Source organism: Chrysemys picta, chromosome 5 (assembly GCF_011386835.1).
Source record: "Chrysemys picta bellii isolate R12L10 chromosome 5, ASM1138683v2, whole genome shotgun sequence".
Lineage (NCBI taxonomy): Eukaryota > Metazoa > Chordata > Testudines > Emydidae > Chrysemys > Chrysemys picta.
The window spans coordinates 117,015,698-117,037,833 of record NC_088795.1 but is presented as its reverse complement, the minus strand read 5'-3'; the positions used below and the strand labels follow the sequence as shown (position 1 = coordinate 117,037,833).

At 41.2% G+C, this 22,136-nt stretch overlaps 2 protein-coding genes across 13 annotated transcripts in view; one reads left to right on the top strand and one right to left on the bottom strand.

The window, feature by feature from the left end:
* STX18 (syntaxin 18) overlaps window positions 1-2,650 on the top strand; it is a 93,397-nt gene extending 90,747 nt beyond the window's left edge. For all 6 annotated transcript variants that reach the window (XR_006175696.2, XM_065597089.1, XM_005300259.5 and 3 more), the window contains one exon: window positions 1,336-2,650. Coding sequence is in view for 5 of the 6 variants with exons in the window: in XM_065597089.1 (XP_065453161.1) it covers window positions 1,336-1,431 (96 nt within the window). In the remaining variant the exon portion in view is untranslated. The remainder of the gene's footprint in view (window positions 1-1,335) is intronic.
* Window positions 2,554-22,136, bottom strand: part of LOC101945396 (neuronal vesicle trafficking-associated protein 1) — a 106,821-nt gene continuing 87,238 nt past the window's right edge. For all 7 annotated transcript variants that reach the window (XM_008170154.4, XM_065597081.1, XM_065597084.1 and 4 more), the window contains 2 exons: window positions 13,381-13,491; window positions 2,554-4,521 (listed from right to left, as the gene is read on the bottom strand). In XM_008170154.4, the coding sequence (XP_008168376.3) occupies window positions 4,321-4,521; window positions 13,381-13,491 (312 nt within the window). In that variant the 3' untranslated portion in view covers window positions 2,554-4,320. The remainder of the gene's footprint in view (window positions 4,522-13,380; window positions 13,492-22,136) is intronic.

The window sequence follows — 22,136 nt, the reverse complement described above, 5'->3', positions numbered from 1 at the left end:
ACTTAATGTTTCACTAATGTTGATCTGAACAACCACTGGGACCTGTAACCTTTGCTTGTCTTCACCTCCTTGTTAAAGATGAGGATGACCCCGCGCTGCATGTAGTCACCTATGCAGTGTCCCTAAGGAGTTTGGTGGAAGAAGACACCACTGAAATCGATGGAAATGTAGTCTTGATACATTATCTTGATCAGAAGAGGCCCTTCCCCATACTGCATAAGATCCTGTTTATAGGTTCACTTATCTAAATGCTTAAACATGAATTTAGGACCCTATCATTAGGCACTTATTTTTGTAAATCTGTTTGGGATTTTATTTTCAGAGACTTGATTTAGGATTGTTATTATTCAGATTTGGTTATCCAAAAGGTAACATGGCGTAGTGGGCAGAGCATATGATGGCAGGGATGAAATTTTTTAGACTAATTGTCAAGACTAAATAGATTATTATTAGTAGTAGTAGTATTCAGCACTCAAGTACAGTGCATCTCATTCCTGGCTCTCAACGCATTATTATCTTCATTTTACAGCTGGTGGAACTGAGGCACAGAGAGTGTAACTAACTTCCCTACGGTCACATAGTGTGTCAGTGGCAGAGCTGGGACTAACACACATCTTCTGATGCACATTAACTTGGGGAAGTCACTTAACCTCTGTGTTTCAGTTTCCCTACCTGTAAAAACTCTTTGAGATCCACAAATGAAAACTTCTCTATTTAAGAATTGAGACTGATACTATTAATGATAGTCTATTGACATTAAGTCTAAAATAACCCCCCCCCCCCCCATCCTTATCATTTCAGTTGAAAAACAAATCTTGGAAGCAATGTTTGCTATTTTGAACTTGGTCATTTACAATATTTAAATACTGCCTTGACCTATGTTAAATTAGCCCTCAGTAACAGCTATTAAGTTATTTAATCACTGAAGAGCTTTAATAGAACTGTTTAGAGAAGCCGTTTCTCTTGTTCTTAGAAAGGTCAACATTTGGCATTTAAATAGATAATGTATGCATTTTTTATCAATTCTTATAACACTTTCTTTAGAACTGTTCATTATTGTGCATGGCATATGTTCTATCATTAACTAACCCAACTATATTGGTAGGATGGGGGATTGCTTTTTTCCCTTCAATTGACTCTGCTTTTGAAATTTTGAGGCCTGAGTCATGGGGGGAGAATCTAGAGAAATATGGGCCTAACTCTACTCTAAGTGAAGTCAATGGTGAGTTTTGCCACTGGCTTACAGAGGTGCCAGACGGACTGTTGTTTGAGTCATATTATGGAAATCTAGTATTTTTAAGGAAAAATAGTCATTGAGCTCATATCTTCCTACAGGCAATCCAAAAAAACGCTGGATTTCGAGTATGGATCCTTTTCTTCCTTGTAATGTGTTCATTCTCCTTGCTTTTCCTGGACTGGTATGACAGTTAATAAAACAAAGCCTGTGTGTTATGTTTGTATAAGATTTAAACATTCCTCCTCTCAAAGCAGGATACGCTATCTGCAAATGTCATACTGTTGTGACTGGAAAATATTTTCTAGCAAAAAAAAAAAAAGTATGTGTACGTACGTACAAAAAAGTGTGTGTCTGTATGTACCACTCTTGCAGTGAATAGATCAACACCATTTAAGTCCATTCCGCAGCTTCATAAAACAAAAGCTAAAAATTTTGAATCAGCTAGCAAGTAAAAAGCAGGCTCAAGTTTAGTAAGTTGCAAGAAATTTTCAATAAAATGTAAATTATACATTTAAGAAATTATAGCCTACCACGCCAATTAGTGGAAATTTCACAATGTAGACAAGATGTACAATGAAGAAAATTGTTGCAATGCAGACAGGGTTGAGCTTTTCTATCTATTGTCTCAGGTTTCTTTTTTAGTCACACCCACACCACTCATTACAAATTGTAATAACCTTGTATATCTGTGACAGACACACCTTATCCTGTAGAATTAGTTTGGGCAGGGGTCATTTGTATTTGTTGGAAAGTAATTCTCTTAAACACTGTTGTAAAGCTTTACTATAATTTAACATATATGACACTTCTTGGAACCTAGCATAAGTAAACATGTGATGCAACTGATGTATTGAGATGTTGGAGAAAGCTGAAGAATAGATAACATGGAAGCCAAACTTTTTGAAGTATTAAAGTTGTTAATTACCTGTTCAAAAAACAAACCTCAGAAGCTGTTGGAGCCAGGAGCTTATGAACCACCTCCTGTTGAAGTCAGTGGGAAAACTCCCTTTGACTTCAAGGGCTGCAGCATCAGTCAGCAAATGAGTTTTATGTTTCCAGCTGCCTGAAATTTTTGAATGTTTTCTTTTGAGGATAGTAATTAGTCTTACTGTTCAGCAGATGGCTGTACAGTGAAGTTGTTTACTGGTCTAAGTTTAAGGGAAAATATATTTAAATCACATCTCTGGAGGATAATAATGAAAAGCAAATCTTATAAAATTTGAATTCATGTTTTTGGTAAAAAAAATTTGATTTAAAAGTTCATTTTATTGTGTGTCTTGAAATGTATGTCAACATACTGTATGCAACAGGCAATATCATCCTTATTCTTTATTTTGCATGAAGTGAAAATGTCAAAAGTTACATGTGAATTAATTTACATTCAATAAAGTACATGTCTACTAGCAGACAAAACATGGTATGTTTTAATGTGTTTACATGAGTCTGAACTTTTTTAAAAATGCAAAGAAAAATTTGGCACATAATTTATTGCTTTTTATGCATTCCACACAGCATAATAAACAAAGCTTTTTATAGTTCATAACTATATAATGCACACTCATTGTTATGTTTGGTATCAAACCTATAGAATTGAGAAGCAGTGGCCATTTTGTACTTTATTGGTATGTAAAGTTTTGATACTAAATACATTAATAATGGATTAGAAGAAAACCCAAAAGTGGAGCTGACCAAGTTTGTTCTACTACAGAACTAGACAAATAACCAATGGCTTCCTTTCATTTTTGTATAGTGCCTACAACAATGGAACTTTTGACATGTCCACTAGAAATATCACATTCAAGTAATATGAAAGGAAAAGTGAATCTCATACCTAAAAGCTTCACACACTTATTTTGTCTAACTGGCAGATTAATAAAATTATTTTTGTAATGCATATTTAAGATTAAATGAAAAAACATTGTTTCATACAAAATAAGAAATTTGTCAATACAATGAAACATCAAACTTGAACGTGCACCCACAATACTAGGCTTGTCTACATCTTTTTTTCCTCCAAAATCATACATAAACAGAGTTATGCTTCTTCACTCCGTTTTGACATGTCACTTTAAAACAGCAAGTAGCATAAATTAATACATTAGTTTCACTTGTGATGTCCTGTAGTTTAAAAATTAGCAAATTACAAACAGCATAGTTAACTCAAAGCAATTCAGAATATATATAAAAAGGGGGAAAGTGTTAATGTTGTATAAAAGGGATTCTTTTAAAGTGTTACTCCCTCTGTCATATCAGACAAATTACAGAGGGCGGACTACATCGAGAGTGAAAGGCTTTCTGCCTCTTTCTTCAATGTGATCAAAGGATGTCCTTTCTCATCAGAACACCCTCCAGTTCATAAGTTGTTTTTACACAATCTGAACAAATCCATAACTAAAAGTGTGTCTCTCGCTCCACTGTGTCCTATCTAGTTTGTTTCAGTGCACATCCTTACTAACATACTAAAGCATTGTGGGAATGTAGTGAAATTTTGTTGACAGTAATAATAAAACATTGAGCATGCCTTGTTGCAGAGAACTTCATTATCACTTACAAATCAACAGTGAAGAAAAATATGCTACCTGACAGTTTTTCTTTCTCCATTCTAATCATTACAGCAAGTCCTTGATATCAGCCTTGAGCTGAAAACAAGTTTTAAATACAGCTCTTCGCTAAACAAGAGATCACTCTAGTTATGGCTATGGTGTTTCAGTTTGCAAAAATGGCTATGTAATAAAAACAAAGTATCAGTTCAGACAATAAAGCACATTATGTGAAGTCCAAACCACTGAAAAATCCAGTGAAAAATTGTCAGCATCCAGTAAATTGCAAGAAAATATCTAAAGTTGATTTCTTAACATTGAAAATGGTGTCAGAGCTCTAAAGCGATGCTGATATGCACCTTATTTTATGCTCATGAATGTTTTGTAGCAAGTTTTATTTTTTGCAAAGCGGTATCAGCAAACAGAAGCAATTGCACCATAAACATGAGTAACCTCTAAATTATCCATAATTATATTTAATGAAAAGTTCCTTAAAGTCCCTTCGTTACCTTCAAATGACCTATTAATAATTAGCTTATCGCACTAAGCTGATTTCTCAGCAGCTTCAGTCTCCTGTTCAGACAATTTCTCTTCTGACAGTACTGTCATCCATGGAGACACTGAACGTGTGATGGTTTGTTTGGCCAGATTGTAGTGGTTTATGACGGTGTAAAATTTCCCTCGAGCGCTGGAGTCTTGTTCAGAGTAGTAGTTCTCTAATCCAACTGGAATGCATTGATTATTCTGGAAGAAAATCCACCATTTACATTAGAGACTGTTCCAAAGACAAGTAACTTCTCTTTATAGTCTTCATGATTTACTTGTGAGAGTCAAGAAGCAACACCAATATTGTTGAATTGTTGTGATACCACCACTATATACTGGTCTCAATAATCCAAATTTATTTTGGAATACGTTCCTCACTGTGATAACCTCCTACATCACATCTTATTTTCATGAGTCCCAAGAGGACAATAGTCATGCAATTGTATTCCACTATACTTCAGTACAGTTATTATACAGACACTCTAAAATAGCAGACATCATCAAGCAGTCAAATTTAGTTGGTTACCCTAACAAGGTTTTTTAAATGGCTTTAAATTTCTAGAACCAGACATTTTTGGTGCCTCTCAATTCAACAGTTAACTAATTCAAGCAGTTAAAGCTACAATTCCATAGTTAGATATGGCTGTAGGCACTTTAATAGCCTGGCTTCAGTCTGTGTTGAATAAAAGCTAACAAATATGCTGTTGCCAAGTTATGAACACACTATGACAGTGTAGTAAACTTAATGCCACAGCAAAAAAATATGCCTATATATGTTTACCCAAAAAGAAACCAAGATTTTCAGAAATACATGGCTGAAGTTAAGCTCTTAAATCCATGTTTAGGCATCTAAATATGGATTTCAGAGCCTAAATGTAGCCACCTATTTTTGAAAATTTTGTCAGATGGGGACACGTGCATGCATGTACATGCTTTCATTATCTGTTAGCTAGCTCTAAGCTATCATTCCATTGATGTTGTAGTAAGCAACACCAGCACTAGCTAAGGCAATTTCAACTCAGTTTAGGAGGCTAGTTCTAGTTAAGATAATGAAGGAAAATATAACTAAGAATAAAAATCTTTTTCCAAGGTATTGGTACTTGCACTACTTAGATCAGTCTGAGGACTGAATAAGTCTAATTATGTCTTCCTCATCTAGAAACACATTTAAAAAATGGTATGCTAAGTTTCCTTACAGATATGGACTATTTATTTAAATAATATTCAAATACACAATACATTTTAATAGCATTCTCCCAGAACTCCACAACAGCAACAACATTTAGTGGCAGCACTTCTCAGGCACAATAGAGGGCATGTTAAAATTACAACCTTAATGAGTAGACACCCTTTTAACAGCGTTTATTTTTCTGTTTGTCAGAATCCTCATCTTAGTTAAAAGCCACTTTCTTTTCTACTAAGTACCAGTAACTTAGATTCCCCAAACACCTTAATGTTTAAAGAGACAGACAAAAATAAAACACGATATTCTGGGAGATACAATAAAAAGTGTTAATTTAGAATGTGTGTCCCCTAAAATGTTGGGGTAGAGCATGCATTAGATAAACACTAATCCCATTCTGTGGGCCACACACATACACAAAACTTAAGGGAAAAGTAAAGGCAAACCAAAACTATGAGGTTGTATATGTTAGATCTATCAGAAAGTGTCTGAAGAATAAAATATTGTGGTAGGCCTGACCAGTGCAGGAGGCATTGCGGCCAAAAGGCATTTGAGTAAACTCCCTTTTGAAATCCTTAATAATTTGTAAGAGTGCATTGGAGTTGATGACTTCGCAGTTCTAACCCATTCATCGGTGTTTACAAAAGCTGGATGAATGTCAGATTAATGACAACACATGACAAGAGCCACTGTCTCTTGTCAACAAGATTCAATCTACCTAGATTTTCCTCTTTGTCTTATCACTAGCCTGGCTCCTACAACTGGCTCCATGGATTGAGTCCTAGCCCCACTGAAATCAATAGAAGCACTGCCACAGACTCCAATGGGGCCAGAATTTCACTCCATCTGAGCTCATACAGAGCCCCAGTGAAGTCAATGGGGCTCTGCATGGACACAGTGGTCATAGCACCCAGACACAGTTGGAGGATGGGAGCCTTGGTGAGGAATGGCAAGGGCAACTCGCGGATAGTGATTATTTTGTTGTTTTCGCTCAGCTACAGCAACCGCATCATCATCTGGAAATATCCATTCTTAATTTGAAAAACTAGAATAGTTCTGTAGTTGGCATTTATGGCAACTGTGCTTTCATTATAGACACAAACTGGAAGCAATGCCAATGATTCAGGTTGCCTGATTCTTCTCATTATAGGTCCCTATTTTCAGTTGCTTGTAACGTTGACAAACTGAGTTAACATTCCACGTCACATGTCCAACTCATCTACATTGCATATCGAAATTACTATATTGATATGGCACATTCTGTATGTGATTCTATCAGAACCTTAACGGTACCATTCCCTGACTTTCCTGCACTTACACATTCACTGTGATGTATCAGTTTTAAATGTAATGGTTATAGAGTGCTTGGGGAGCCTTAAAGATGAAAGGGGCTGTATACATTTAAGCTGTTATTAATGATTATTTCACCCATCTGTAGAATGTGTTAAGATGTGGGGAATGGGAGCACAATCCACTTGCCTAATTAAAATTGCATGGGGCAAACAGAACAGAATTACCAGCATTGGAACCAAGCCAAATCTACTTGCAGTTCCAAAAGTACCACAGGATCTTTAATTGATCATAAAGGCACTTCATTTTGTCACACCCAAACAATAGCTTCCCAAATGGCACAGTATCCCCTATTAAGTTTGTTTGGTTTTTTTGTCCGTCACAAACGTACACAGCACCTGGCAGAACAGCTTAAGACACATATACTAGAGATTCCATCTTGACTGGATTCCTACTCGCGGATTTTGGCCCTTTGAGGAACTAATAAGTGTACCTATTGTATGGCCCAGCCCAGAGTTCTTGAACATTTCCCACCACTAAGGTACTGGTCGTAGCCACCAACTGAGCTCTCGGATATAAATGTTCTGTGGGGCTGGTTCCAGAACGCTACCTGTCCTGCAGCCTTTGTCTTCGTTCAGAACATCATCCTGTATCCTTTTTATCTGTTTTCCTAATTCCCAGATTATGTAAGAAAATAACAGAGGGGTGATAGAGATAGTGGGTATGCCTCAGGTCTGGGACACCAGTCTTTTTCACAGCCTGCAGCTGTAGCTAGTCATAGATGGAGCCCTTCATGCCATGGCAACTGTGGTTTCTAGCTCTGCTTGAATTTGACTGTATCAAGATGGCTTTTGAGTTTTCTTGAGGTGGGCTGTGTTGATGACCTCAATGCTTTCTTTAGGAGGAGAATGATTCTATTGAGCTCCATTCGTTTTGCTGTGTCAATAGCTTCAGGTGTAATGTGCAAGGCTGTGCTGGCCTTTAGTTAATGTATTGAAATTGTTTTGACCTACTGTCTCTGGGTCCAACAGAAGGCAAGCACTCTGGCATCTGGGGTCAAAAACTCCTTTGTGAATATGTTAAGGTAACTCCATATCCTGGAAAAACTGACCCAGGATGTTTAGATGAGAGTGGAATGACCCATGTCTCCAGCTTTTTTCCAGAAAGCCTTTGACAAGCTCCCTCACCAAAGGCTCTTAGGTAAATTAAGTTGTCATGGGATAAAAGGGAAGGTCCTTTCATGGATTGAGAACTGGTTAAAAGACAGGGAACAAAGGGTAGGAATAAATGGTAAATTCTCAGAATGGAGAGGGGTAACTAGTGGTGTTCCCCAAGGGTCAGTCCTAGGACCAATCCTATTCAGCTCATTCATAAATGATCTGGAGAAAGGGTTAAAAAGTGAGGTGGCAAAGTTTGCAGATGATACTAAACTGCCCAAGATAGTTAAGACCAAAGCAGACTGTGAAGAACTTCAAAAAGATCTCACAAAACTAAGTAATTGGGCAACAAAACGACAAATGAAATTTAATGTGGATAAATGTAAAGTAATGCCCATTGGAAAAAATAACCCCAACTATACATACAATATGATGGGAGCTAATTTAGCTACAACGAATCAGGAAAAAGATCTTGGAGTCATCGTGGATAGTTCTCTGAAGACGTCCACGCAGTGTGCAGAGGCAGTCAAAAAAGCAAACAGGATGTTAGGAATCATTAAAAGGGATAGAGAATAAGACTGAGAATATCTTATTGCCCTTATATAAAAATCGATGGTACGCCCACATCTTGAATACTGCGTACTGATGTGGTCTCCTCGTCTCAAAAAAGATATACTGGCATTAGAAAAGGTTCAGAGAAGGGCAACTAAAATGATTAGGGGTTTGGAATAGCTCCCATTTGAGGAGAGATTAAAGAGGCTAGGACTTTTCAGCTTGGAAAAGAGGAGACTAAGGGGGGGGATATGATAGAGATATAAAATCATGAGTGATGTGGAGAAAGTAGATAAGGAAAAGTTATTTATTTTTTCCCATAATACAAGAACTAGGGGCCACCAAATGAAATTAATGGGCAGCAGGTTTAAAACAAATAAAAGGAAGTAGTTCTTCACACAGCACACAGTCAACTTGTGAAACTCCTTGCCTGAGGAGGTTGTGAAGGCTAAGACTATAATAGCGTTTAAAAGAGAACTGGATAAATTCATGGAGGTTAAGTCCATTAATGGCTATTAGCCAGGATGGGTAAGGAATGGTGTCCCTAGCCTCTGTTTGTCAGAGGGTGGAGATGGATGGCAGGAGAGAGATCACTCATGTTCTGAGACTCCTGTAAGTGTGACCTGTATGTAGCCAGTTAAGAGTGCTTCAAAGGTGCAGTCTATCTCGTGGCAGATATCTGCATTAGGCTCACAATGTCAAAATTCACCCAGCATATAAATAAGCCATGGCCTTATGTCTACTGCCTGGTGGAAGGAGACTTTATTGTGGAACGGCTTAGAGGCTATAAAGCTATCCCCCAAGGCCAAATTAGGAGCCAACACAAGTTTATACTATTGATACACAGGCACAGAGCTGCACCATGATGTTTATTTCAGAAGCAACAACATTGGTCCTCAAACACTCTGGGACAGGATCATTTACTCCCTAAAGCCTCAAGATGAGGTATTTCCAGTGTCTCAGTTCTTGGTTGTCAAGGTACAGAGCTGTCTCACAATCCAGAAACCTCTGGGCCTCAAAGCAGGAGTCAAGACACACACATTTTATGGTGGTGTGGTTGTGAAATAAGTGCAAAGCTATTCCATAGAGCATAGCTACTGGAGCCTTGACACAAGTAATTCCAATGCATAACATGCCATGTGATTCACCTCTCAAGAGAGTCACATGGAACTGACAAAGCCATCCATGACATTTAATGGTCAAAGCAGGGTCTTACTGCCATGAGATTTCCACACAGCTGTGCTCCAAGCACGACCAACAACATTGAAGGCCTCAGATCAGGTAATGTCAATGCAGCTGGTGCGTCATGGTCTAAGCAGCTGTACCATTGCCATAGGAGATGACAATGTAGCATTTTTAAGTGCACACAGACACTTTGAAGCCTTGGATCCGCAGAACAATGTAAAAGGTTTGAAACAGTGGCGCCTGAAGCATCCATGACCTAGTAGGACTGTCCATCACAGCCAGGCATTGATTCAACAAGGGCCTAAAAACAAGTTGTTTCAGTTTGAAGATACCCCACAATGTGTGGACATCAGAGTAAAGTAAACTAAGTTTGACTCAAGGATGTGGCAGTATGGCCTTTATGCAAAGATACCCCATGGCACTAGATTTACTGACGCGGGACACATTACCCTTTGCAAGCAAAGCACAGCAGCATCTTAGGCTTGGATATCAATGCAAGAAAACTTCAGTGCAGGCAAAGTTAGCATAGACAGAGTCTGCCCAAAGAGCTTCATGGTTAATGCAAGATAGTTAAAGTAATCTTTGCAGGTGCAGACTTTTCCTTGCAAATGTGACATTTGTGCAAAGCTTTGCCTCATCTTCCATAAAAGAGGCAGAGGCACAGGCACCAGATACAGAGGCTAAAATCAACATCATGAGAGTTTTAGGCCTCATGACATGCAGATCAATTATTGCAGTGTAGCTTTGATATTCTATGGATTTATCGGACAAAAAACAAGTTTATGAACCCTTGTATCATGAGATGGTCATAGATCTAAACTTCCTTTTGGAAATAGTCTCCACAAAACCCTCACCACTGGGAATGTAACAAGTAACAATAAGCGTCTTTGCATGAACTATATGTACCAGTGCATTAAACAGCGAGAAAGCTTTGAGAGCCAGGGGAGATCCCATCTGTCCCTTGTTAGAGGGACAAGACCAAGAGTAGGAATCCAGTCACATAATATCCTCAGAAATGCTGAATTAGAGGTAAGAAGTTTTCCCTTCACTGACCAGTCAAGGTAGAAAAGGCAAGCAAAGACAAGAGAGGACATGGGACAGCAATTCAAGTAAGGGAGGATGTAGAGAGTTTACTGCTGAAGAGAATATGATATAGGTCTTCCTGGAAGAAATAGCCTTTATTACAGTAGCACTTACCAGGCCCAACTGAGATAATTATTCTAGGCACTGTACAAAGACAGTCTCTGCTCTGAGAGCTTTCAATCTCAATAGACAAGACGGACAGGTTAGGAGAAAAAGTATTATTGTCCCCATTTTAAAAAAATGAGGCACAGAGAGAGCAAGTGACTTGCCTACGGTCACACAAGAAGTCTCCAAGGCAGAAACAGAAACTGTAGCCTGATCTCCTGAGGCGCTGAACTCAGAGAGGGTTGCTAAGTGAAAGCCTTAGTATCTGTGCCACCAGGAAACCAGCTAACACTCCCACAAACAGAGGCTGAACTTGTTGGCTCAGCAGGATCAGCTCACTAGCAGTAGACTGTTGATTGGACACATCTTAGCATAAAGTGTCCTGTTTCTGCCACTGCCCTTGTTTGAGCAGCCAGTTGCTAGGCCTGCTGCTGACCAGACCCATGAGACCAAGTTCCTGCCTCCTCGCCTGGTTCCCACTCCTTGTGCCTGTTACCATGTCCTGTTCCTGCTTCCTCACTGCAATTCTGGCTGTGACCCTTGGTGTGACTCCTGACCACAACCCTGGGCTCTGACCACTAGGTCAAACCACCCATGTTACAGGCCCTGACAAGTGCCTTAAACACAAAATCATGTATTTATTTTAAATAAGGATTTAATGGGAAAAAAGGTAGCTTAATAGAAAGAAATGAAAGGATGTTGTTAAAAGCAAGCAGTATAATAAGAGGCAGACAGCCAGGAATGTGAGGAGATGACAAGCAGTAAGAAGGTAGGCCTCATCCTGCAGACGGTGATGGTGGTGAATTTAGAAGTGAAAGAAATCACACTGCTCAGCTGTATGGCCAGAGAGATAAATTCTTGTGAGAATTGTGATTCCAGTTCCAATCTCTTTCTCCCCTTCCTTCCTAGTAGATTCATACTCTATTATCTTCATGCTACCTCCCTACCCTTTAACACTGTGTATGTAATTACATTAATTAGCAAAGATTTTTTCCTATATATTTTTCCTTTATTGGATCTTCAGTCCTGTTCCTGTAGGAGGCAATATATACCCAAGGTGGCCATTGTAGTACAAGGTATTCCTGAGGGCATTCTGCACCAAAAAATTAAAAATTCTGTGCACAATATTTTAAACTTCTGCAAATTTTATCAAATAAATCTGGAGGCTCCAGCATAGCATTGGGGAGCACAGGCCACTGGCTGAACAGAGGTGGGAGATCACTCTGCAGCTCCCACCCCCAGACACAGACTCAGCGATGAGGCGGCACCCAACCCTGACACAGCACAAGGACTGGGCCTACCCCAGAAATACCCCAAGGTCCTGCCCCTTTGCACCAGGTGTGGGCAGGTAGGCTCAGCAAGGCAGAATCCAAGTGTGGAGGAAGTTAGTATGGGGGGGGATCCAGGTGTGGGTTGAGTGTTATGTGGGGCAATCTCGATGCAGGCGGCTCAGTGGGGGATCTGGGTGCGGTAGCTTGGGGGGGGTGTTCTGGGTGCAATGGTAATCAGACTCTGCAGGGGGGTCCAGGTGAAGATGGTTGGGGCTCAGCAGGGTGGGGATCCAGGTGGCTCGTAGTGGTCCAGGGCAAATGGGGCTCATTGGGAGGGGGTTGGGGGTGGGGCAGGGTATGAGGGGGTCTGGATACACCGAGGTTAGGTGGATGGGGAAGCAACTCCCTGTACAGGGATCCCTCCCCCTGCAGCTGAGGAGCGATGGGTGCAGGAAGCAGGTGGAGGGGGGAATTGGAGGACTTGCAGAGCTTCCTGCAGCTGGGGGAGGAATCTGGGGGTGGGTCTGACCTGGCCCCGGAGGCCGTGCAGGGGAAAAGGAAGTCCCATTCTCGGCAGCTCAACTGGGACTAGCAGCTGAGCCTAACACAGGTTAGGAGCCACCAGCTGGGTCTTCCCCAATCCCGACCCCTACCCCACAGTGATTTACCTCTCTGCCATCTGCCCTGGCACCTAAAACATACTGCTGGAGAGGGTCGCATGACTGCTCTTGCAGTGGCGCAGAATTTCCCCAGGAGCATGTAAGAGCTTCTTTTTACACACACACTCACTCCCACTATGACAATTTTCAGACATCTGTCATATCCAAAGCAGGAGCTAAGTCCAGATGCTTCGCTCCATGTTTTAGATTTATATCTTTGTTCCTTCCTATGGCCTATACATTTGGGGGAACACATGACATCCATCTTGCCTAATAACTAAGATCATCTTTCAAACAGCTGCAGGTGAAGATTACCTGATTTTAAGGGCATAGGAGTTAAGAATTATGTTCTCTTGATCTCTGGAGCAGTAGCAAAAAGAATCAAGAACACTATGAAAATTATGAGATAGCTGATAAGTGAGGTGGTGAGTATGCAGAAAGAAAGAGAGAAAGCCTTATTCTATAAAAAAAATTAAATTATGCAAATAAACATAACTTTCCCAAGGATAAGGAAAAAGTAGCAGAGACAGTTTTGCATATTCTTTGGTTTTTCTAGAATGTGTGTGCTTTACCTTGAAAACGAATCCTTCTGGACAGGTATGATCATACTTGTAAACCTTGTAGACTACTAGAAATACAACACACGTTAGGAACGCAAGGGCAAAAAGGACCAGAACAGTTACCTGCAAAGAGAAACAATACATTCTTGTTAGTGATGCATTACTTATTACATTATCATTCATTAATGTACTTAACACCTGTCTAGTATCAGTGTGCTTTGCAATAAAAGAAAAATCAAACAGATCAAACAGGTAATTAACCACTAAGAGAGGTGAACAGAGTAGCAAGAGTGCCCCTGTTCCTCCCACTCAGAGAAGCCAGAAGATAGTTCTGGTCATTTGTTCATTGCCTAGAGGGCTGTTGTGACAGTTAGGCCTATAACTTTGTCTGCTTGGGAATTAACCATGAAAAGTAGGTCAAGTAATTACTAGACAGAAAAACTGAATTAGTCTAAAAAGGGACGATTACTATAACTCCAGGACTATGTTGAGATCATGCTTTGTAAACAAGAAAGTGTCCGAAAATAAATGGACCAAAATTGGTGTGTTGGAAACTTGGCCTTGTTTTGTCCGCCAGTTATGAGGGGATGGGCTATTCCACCCACCACTCCCTTTTTGGGTCCTTAAAGAAAGTCTTTGAGAGGAAGAACAGAAGGAGGCTACCATCGTGGTTCCCACCCCCACCATCTCCTGGGACCTCAGGCCTTTGTCATCCTGATCCTGAGAGATGTCTTAACCATATCAGGCCGGAGAGAGGGACCCAGATGATATCACCACCTCTACCGGTCCAGCTGAATCCCGACCACCACCTGGGATTAAACGGTATCTGATTTTAACAGCAGCAGCCACAACTCCTCCTCCTGGCCATCTCAACTAGCTTCTCTTTTCCCCAACAAGACAGTTATATTACCATCTTTGATACCATCTAAGAGACTATCAAACAAGGGGGGGGTCCTTCTAAAAAGCTCTCTCGAGCCAAAGGGAAAGGGAACAAGGGATGTTGTTAATATGAAAACCTCACTACTGTACATTTCAAGTGTTTTAACTGTTTTTCCTTCTTTAATAAAAAGTTTAAAATGTTTAATGTGGGTTTTCCATGGTTCCAAGCGAGCTGATGTCTGAGCTGAACAGCTGCCACGCAATGTGCAAAGACTACCCCTGCTTCTGTTTTCCTGCCAGCTCAGGACTCCAGCAACCTGTCTTGCTGAGCCAGACACTCCCGTCTGGCTCCAGACACAGACCCAGGGTCTGAATCACTTGTCCCAAAGCTGCAAGTTTACCTGAAAACAGCTCACAGTAGTGTGCTTGTCTTTAGCACTCAGATGCCCAACTCCCAATGGGGTCTAAACCCAGATAAATCCGTTTTACCCTGTATAAAGCTTATGCAGGGCAAACTCATAAATTGTTCGCCCTCTATAACACTGATAGAGAGATATGCACAGTTGTTTGCTCCCCCAGGTATTAATACATACTCTGAGTAAATTACTAAATCAAAAGTGATTTTATTAAATACAGACAGTGGGATTTAAGTGGTTCCAAGTCGTAACAGACAGAACAAAGTAAGTCACCAAGCAAAATAAAATAAAATGCACAAATCTATGCCTGATCAAACTGAATACAGATAATCTCACCCTCAGAGATGCTTCAGTAAGTTTTTTCTCAGACTAGACACCTTCCAGGCCTGGGCACAATTCTTTCCCCTGGTACAGCTCTTGTTGCAGCTTAGGTAGTCGCTAGGGGATTCTTCATGATGACTCCTCCCTCCCTTGTTCTCTTCCACCCCTTTATATATCTTTTGCATAAGGCGGGAACCCTTTGTCCCTCTGGGTTTCCACCCCCGCTCACTGGAAAAGCACCAGGTTAAAGATGGATTCAAGTTCAGGTGACATAATCACATGTCACTGCAAGACTTCATTACTCACTTGCCAGCACACACATATACAGGAAGACTCACAGGTAAATACAGCCATCTGCAGACAATGGGAGTCATCAAGATTCCAAACCCTCCTTAATGGCCCACACTTGACATAATTACAATAGGCCCTCAGAGTTATGTTTTATATTTCTAGTTTTAGATACAAGAGTGGTACATTTCTACAAATAGGATGATCACACTCAGTAGATTATGAGCTTTGTAATGATACCTTACAAGAAACCTTTTGCATGAAGCATATCCCAGTTACATTATATTCACTTATATTTTTATAAAACCATATAGACTGCACAACGTCACACCATGGTTCCAAGCGAGCTGATGTCTGAGCTGAACAAGCCCCAAACTTTGTTTAACACTGTTTAATGCTGGATACTGACTGGGTTAACATCTTTGCACCACTTATTCCATCTAAACTAATACAAAAGGCCCTGGTATTGAAAGGTTCTGTTGTCACCTTTCCTGTTCCGTATGGGCTTGAGCCTGCTGGGACAGAATGAGGTGGTTTGGGGCAGCAGTGCCAGCAGCATGGGTATAACCTACGCTCTAAGTCTAGCTTGCATTGCTTAAGTGTTTTCCTTTCCCAGTGCATTCCCAAAACAGGGATTTGGCGGTCAGCAACTTAACATCAATCTAGATATGACAGAAGTGACACTGGTGGGTGCAAGAAAATACTTTCTCCATAACCATCCAGAGGGTATCTGCTCCCTCTAGTTAGGTGATGTGAGACTTTTTTGTTAATGACCGTTGCAGTCTGGGGATCCTTTTGGGATTCTCAGTGCTCTAGCATTCATAGGTTGCATCAGCAACTTGTCACATGCAGGTTGCACTGTAGAAGTGTCTTGCCACTTCCAAATGGAAATACAGCAATGTGTTCAAAATAAGGCTACCTTTGAAGACTAGAAACTCCAAATACAACTGCCCAGCTACCTAGCCATGCATGTGGTAGAGCATGTGACAATCTGTGCTCAACAGACTGCACTGGTTACCAGTCTGTTACTGAATAAAATTCATGGTGTTGACTTTGACCTAAAAAAGCTTCATGACTGAGGGTCTTTATGCCCACTGATATCAATGGAAAGACTCCCATTGACTTGAAAGGGTGCTAAAGCAGAGTGTTAGTCTCTTTCCCTAAGCACCATCCTGATGGTTGTGATGTAAACTCCCGTGTTCAAACTACCCATTCCCAGAATAGAACTGTGGGTGGGGCTTTGGCTCTGGAATTAGATCTCCACTTCTCCTTAGAAAGCCAAGTTGGTTGAGCTAAAGGGCATGTTACAGAGCTTATCTCATCAGGCCTTTGCCTGGAGGGAGGTGTAGCCTGAGTGAGTTTTATTTGTTGTTTGGGGAGTTGTCTTTGAAATGACCTTGTTATTTTTAGCTGAAATTCTAAACGGATGTACACGTGCCTAGATGCTGCAAGAGGCTTTTTTTTTTTTGGACAAATCAGAAAAAATAGCATGTTTCAGCAAGAGAAACAACAGTAAACAGAGCCAAACAAAATTAGGTGACTAAGGCATCAAAAGAGAAAAGGGATTTCAATGGAATTTGGATTTTAAAAAGAGCTAAGTGAGCCAACTGTACAGATCTTTAAAGGAGAAGACTTTCACTGCACTAGGCTTACATTAGCAAAAGACAATATTTTGAGATTTTAGAAAGCAAGAAAGGATTTTGGAATTCTGCATTTAGAGACAAAAAGAAACCCGTGGTCTCTTTACAGTAAGTGCTAACCAGGGCTGGGAACCCCATCCTACAAACCTTATTCATGGCAGTAGGACCACCTGTGACATTTACAGACCTCAGTATCAGATTTTGGGGCCTTGTCTACCCTAGAAAAATTACCTGCACTACAGGTGGTGAATTATAAATGCTGACACTCCTAGTTTGCAGTGCTGTTGTCGTCATGTTGGTCCCAGGATATTAGAGAGGCAAGGTGGCTGAAGTAATATTTCCCATTGGGCCAACAGAAGTGGATAGAGTTCTCTGAAAAATAACTGCTCAACGCGTAGCGGCAGTCAAAAAAGCTAACAATGTTAAGAACCATTAGGAAAGGGATAGATAATAAGACAGCCAATATCATAATGCCACTATATAAATCATAATATATCCACACCTTGAATACTGCGTGCAGTTCTGATCACCGCATCTCAAAAAAGATTTATTAAAATTGGAAAAGTGAAGGGCAACAAAAACTATTACATGTATGGAACAGCTTCTGTATGAGGAGAGATTAAAAGACTGGGATTTTTCAGCTTGGAAGAGAGGGGACTAAGAGGGGATACGATAGAGGTCTATAAAATTGTGACTGGTGAGGAGAAAGTGAGTAAGAGTGTTATTTACTCCTTCACATAACACAAGAATCAGGGGTCACCCAATTAAATTAATAGGCAGCAGGTTTAAAACAAACTTAAGGATGTACTTCTTCACAAAATGCACAAATCAACCTGTGGAAAATGTTGCCAGGGGATGTTGTGAAGGTCAAAACTATAGTTCTTTTTTTCAACCCAGTTAGATAAGTTCATGGAGGATAGGTCCATCAACGGCTATTAGCCAAGATGGTTAGAGATGCAACCTCATGGTATGAGCGTCCCTAGCCTATGACTGCCAGAAGCTGAGAGCGGATGACAGGCGACGGATCGCTCCATGATTGCCTGTTCTGTTCATTCCCTCTGGCATTGGCCGCTGTTGGAAAACAGGATACTGGGCTAGATTAGACCAGACAGCAAGTGTGAAAAATCAGGACGGGGTGGGGGTTGGGGGGGATAATAGGAGCCTATAAAAGAAAAAGACCCAAAAATCGGGACTGTCCCTATAAAAATCGGGACATCTGGTCACCCTAGGCTAGATTGTCCATTGGTCTGACCCAGTATGGCTGTTCTTATGTCCAATCCTGCAATTTTACTGGGAGTTGTAGGTGCTTGGCACTTTGCTAAATCAGGCCCTTGGGGCTGATTTTCAGGGGTGTTGACTACTGACATCTCTCACTGACCTCATCTGGAGCTGTGGGTGCTCAGTGCTTCTGCAGATCAGGTCTTAAATGACTTGCCCATTGTCACACAGTCCGTAACTGGAAATAGATTCCAGGTCTCCCAATTCTCAGTTCGTAGGTCTTACCATTCTCCCACACTTTATTATAGAATATATTATCTAACCTAATTAATAATGGTATTCAAATGTGAATTCTTATTCCTGTGATGCGTGCAATTTACAACCATGCTACATTCCAAACCCCTAATCAGAAATCTCTTGGCTACTTCCAATCTAACCAGGTGTCTTATCCTCCTCCCATCCTGCCTCCCCTCCAAGATACAAATTACTCCTTGCATATGCCTCTATGGATATATACAAGGAGAAGGAAAGAATAAGGTCCCTAGATTACAATCTGAACTCCCCTCAGTTCCACCAATTCACTCATCCTCTCCTATAGCCTGACCAATGCCTCATCTACCTTCCAACAGCCAAATTTCCCCTGATAACACAATAACCCTCCTTTTGATACCCCAGAGCAACCCTCCAGACTGATCCAATCACCTGGCCAGAAATCCACTCCTCCCACACAACTAATCCTCCCCATGAAAATCCCCATCCTTACAACAAGTCTCACCTCCCACCCCCCGCCACATTTGATCCCCATGGCCACCCTGTCAAGAACAACCAATTGCCAACTGCAATCTGAGGGGTGGGAAGATGGAGGCAAAGGACAGGAGCAAGCTGCTCCACATCCATGACTCCCAACTGAAACAGTCACTCTACTGCTTCCCCCCACAGTAACTTTTCATCCTCTCCCTCACTTAGGGGAAGGTTCTTTTCTTCCTCCCACAGTGGTCCTGGCAACAGTTCACCCTCATCCTCTGTTCTAATGGGAGGAGAAGGTAAAATTTCTGGTGCAGACACGGCTGTTCTCTTCCCCAAGGGGACTTTGCATCTCTTCTGCTCATGGCAGGCAGTTGGCGCAGTGCCTGAGGTACCGACACAGTGGGAGTGGAGAGTTTGTGTGCTAGTGAGCGTGCATGCCGGAGTACTCTCCTGAGAAGCGTTTGGGTCTCCACCATTTCACAGGAGTGATTACCCATTAAAATGATTTTTATAAGTACAAAAACAGTTCATGGAAATATTTCCATTACATTGTTCTTTAAAAGGAAAAACTAGAGACAAAAACCTAAATGTTGTGCCTCACTTGAGTGAGTCCATTTCAGCTGGTTTTAGAGAAAGCTGTGGTGTAACTGCTCAAACGGAAGAGGTGACAATATATTAAGCATATGACAGATTTCTGAATAGATTTTAAGCGAAAGTCTAGCCAGAAGCTGTGGTGGGGGTTATAAACCCTGCACTGGTGACAAAGGGGTTAAAGAGCTGCTGTGGACAAGGCTGGCCCACCTCTCCAGCCTGGTCAGTCATGTCAGGGGTGGAATCAGGGTTTAGAAAGCAGGAAGTTCCAGTCAACTGCTGGAAACTGCCCTCAAGAAGGTCAAACTGATCCTACAAGGAGACAGCAGACTCTGGCTTACCATCCGGGCAGGAGAGGTTCAGCAAGCCCCAAGGCGAGCCACCAAACGGTTGGTATTGCTATACTCAACCCCTCCCGAGGTTAGGGAATAGGGACCTATACTGAAAGGACACGGGGAGTGGGAGCTAGGAGCCCCATCCTCTTTAAAACACAGTTAGACTATTCAGTTCTGAGACTCCTGTTTATGCAGATGGTGGCCCCCTACAGGTTTTGCAGCACCCAAGCAGCAAGAGGCACCTGTCAGTAATCCGAGAATTGTGGCAGAAGCCTATTACAATAATCTAGGCAAGAAATGAGTAACAAATGAACCAAAGTTTCTTCTGTGGGTACAGTTAAATGATTATGGATTTTGGAGATACTGAACAAACAAATCTCCCGGGTTCTGACAATTAAACTAACATAGGAAGAGGCAAATGATACAGACCAAAAAAAAAAAAAAAAAATCAAAAGTCCGAAAAGCAATGCAATAGATTTAGTGCTACGAGATCTTCTAATCAATCCATTCCCCAACACTACAGCTGCAAAAAACAGTGTTGAAGCTGTGTTCACCTCTCTCCTTGACTACTGCAACCTCCTCCTCTCTCACTTTGTTGACATTTACCTTGCTCCCTTTCAACCAACCCAAAATGCTACTGCAAAGTTATCCACTGCTCCAATACTGTCTGCCCCTCTTCAAATCCCTTCCTGGTTTTCCCTCCCCTTCTGAATTAAATTTAACCACCTTAGCTAAAAGTCAATTTGTGTCAAAGCCATGTGCAATTTAGCTCCCATCTCTGTTCTCTTCTCCTTTCTTTTGTCCAGTTACTTGGCTTACTGCTCCTTTTGTGTCCTCACCTCCACACCGTCTTTCAACTAGCCCCTTTCTGCCTGAAGCCTTTCGTTAACCCAGTCTATCATGCTTCCACCCTCCCCTCCATCAATTTTTTTCCTCAAAGCACACATCCTTCGGGAGGTATATAATCCTACTCCTAAAAGCATTCATATTAGTAAACGTGGAACTAACATGGCATGCTCTAGGTCTCCCTGCTCAGCCACTTGCTTTTAGTCGCATGCCATCCCCCAGTGTATGTCTCCATATTAAGCAATTTAGGTTATAGACTCTTTGGAACAGGAACCTTGTTTCTGATTTGTCTGTAAGGTACCTAGCACACTCAATGCTACACAAAAAGAGTGAAAACCTGTATTTACCTTTCATCCAAGTGACTCACAACCTATACAAATGCTCCACTTACCACTGAAATGCAGGCACGTCTGGGAGGAAATACAGCAACAATGCAAAACAGTTTAGGCCACACAGAGTATTTTATGGTTATCCAGGAGAATTTTAGGCAGGCAGAACGTAATTACTCAAGACTAAGTCTGGCTCGAACACTACAGGTAAACACTGTTGTAAAACATACCATGGGCTCCTAACCAAATGGTCACAATGTACCTTCCACAGCACAGTGACCCCTACCATTACGATAGAGCTTTGGTTCAGGACTTAACTTAGTAAACTGGAAGAGAACCACTGGTAAAATCAACTCTTCCACTTTATGTGACACCTATGCTTTCCATGATGATCTCCGAGACCCAGGAAATCTCTATGTCCCCCATTCCTTCTGCCAGTTGGCACAAAGAGTTTTACAAGGATCCCTTGAGTCAAGTATATGCACATTAATACACCAAAGGGTGTTCTGCAAGGTCTCTCCCAAGAGCCAGCAGCCCACTGATCGTAATTGTCGTGAAATGTACATATGGATAATATTTAAGAAGTTATGTATTTATACTGGAAATTATATTCTTAAAGAAATTAAATTCTTCTTTGAAGTTAAAGGCAGGTCACCTGGAGGTGACATGCCTCAAATATGTTCTGTACTGGCAAGGGGTAGTAGACGCTTATCTCTCTGGGCTGCTCTACACTTGATACACTGTAACGGCACAACTGCATCACTGCAGCTGCACCGCTGTAGCGCTTCAGCGTAGACAACTTACGCTGACAGAAGGGGTTCTTCCATCGCTGTAGATAACCCACCTCCCGAGAGGCAGTAGCTAGGTCGATAGAAAAAATTCTTCCATTGACCTAGCACTGTCAACACCAGGGGTTTGGTCTGCTTAACTACACTGCTCAGGGATGTGGATTTTTCACTGAGCAATGTAGCTGGGTCGACCTACCTTTTTAGTGTAGATCGGGCCTAAATCTAGTCATTGTGTATTGTCTCTCTCACAATGTAAGTCTATTTGCATACTGAGCCACCAACTAATCAAGATTGTGAAATTGATGAGAGATCGCGAAATATACAGGAAGGAACACAGCACCCTGTCTGGTTTATGAATAAAGGTCAAAGG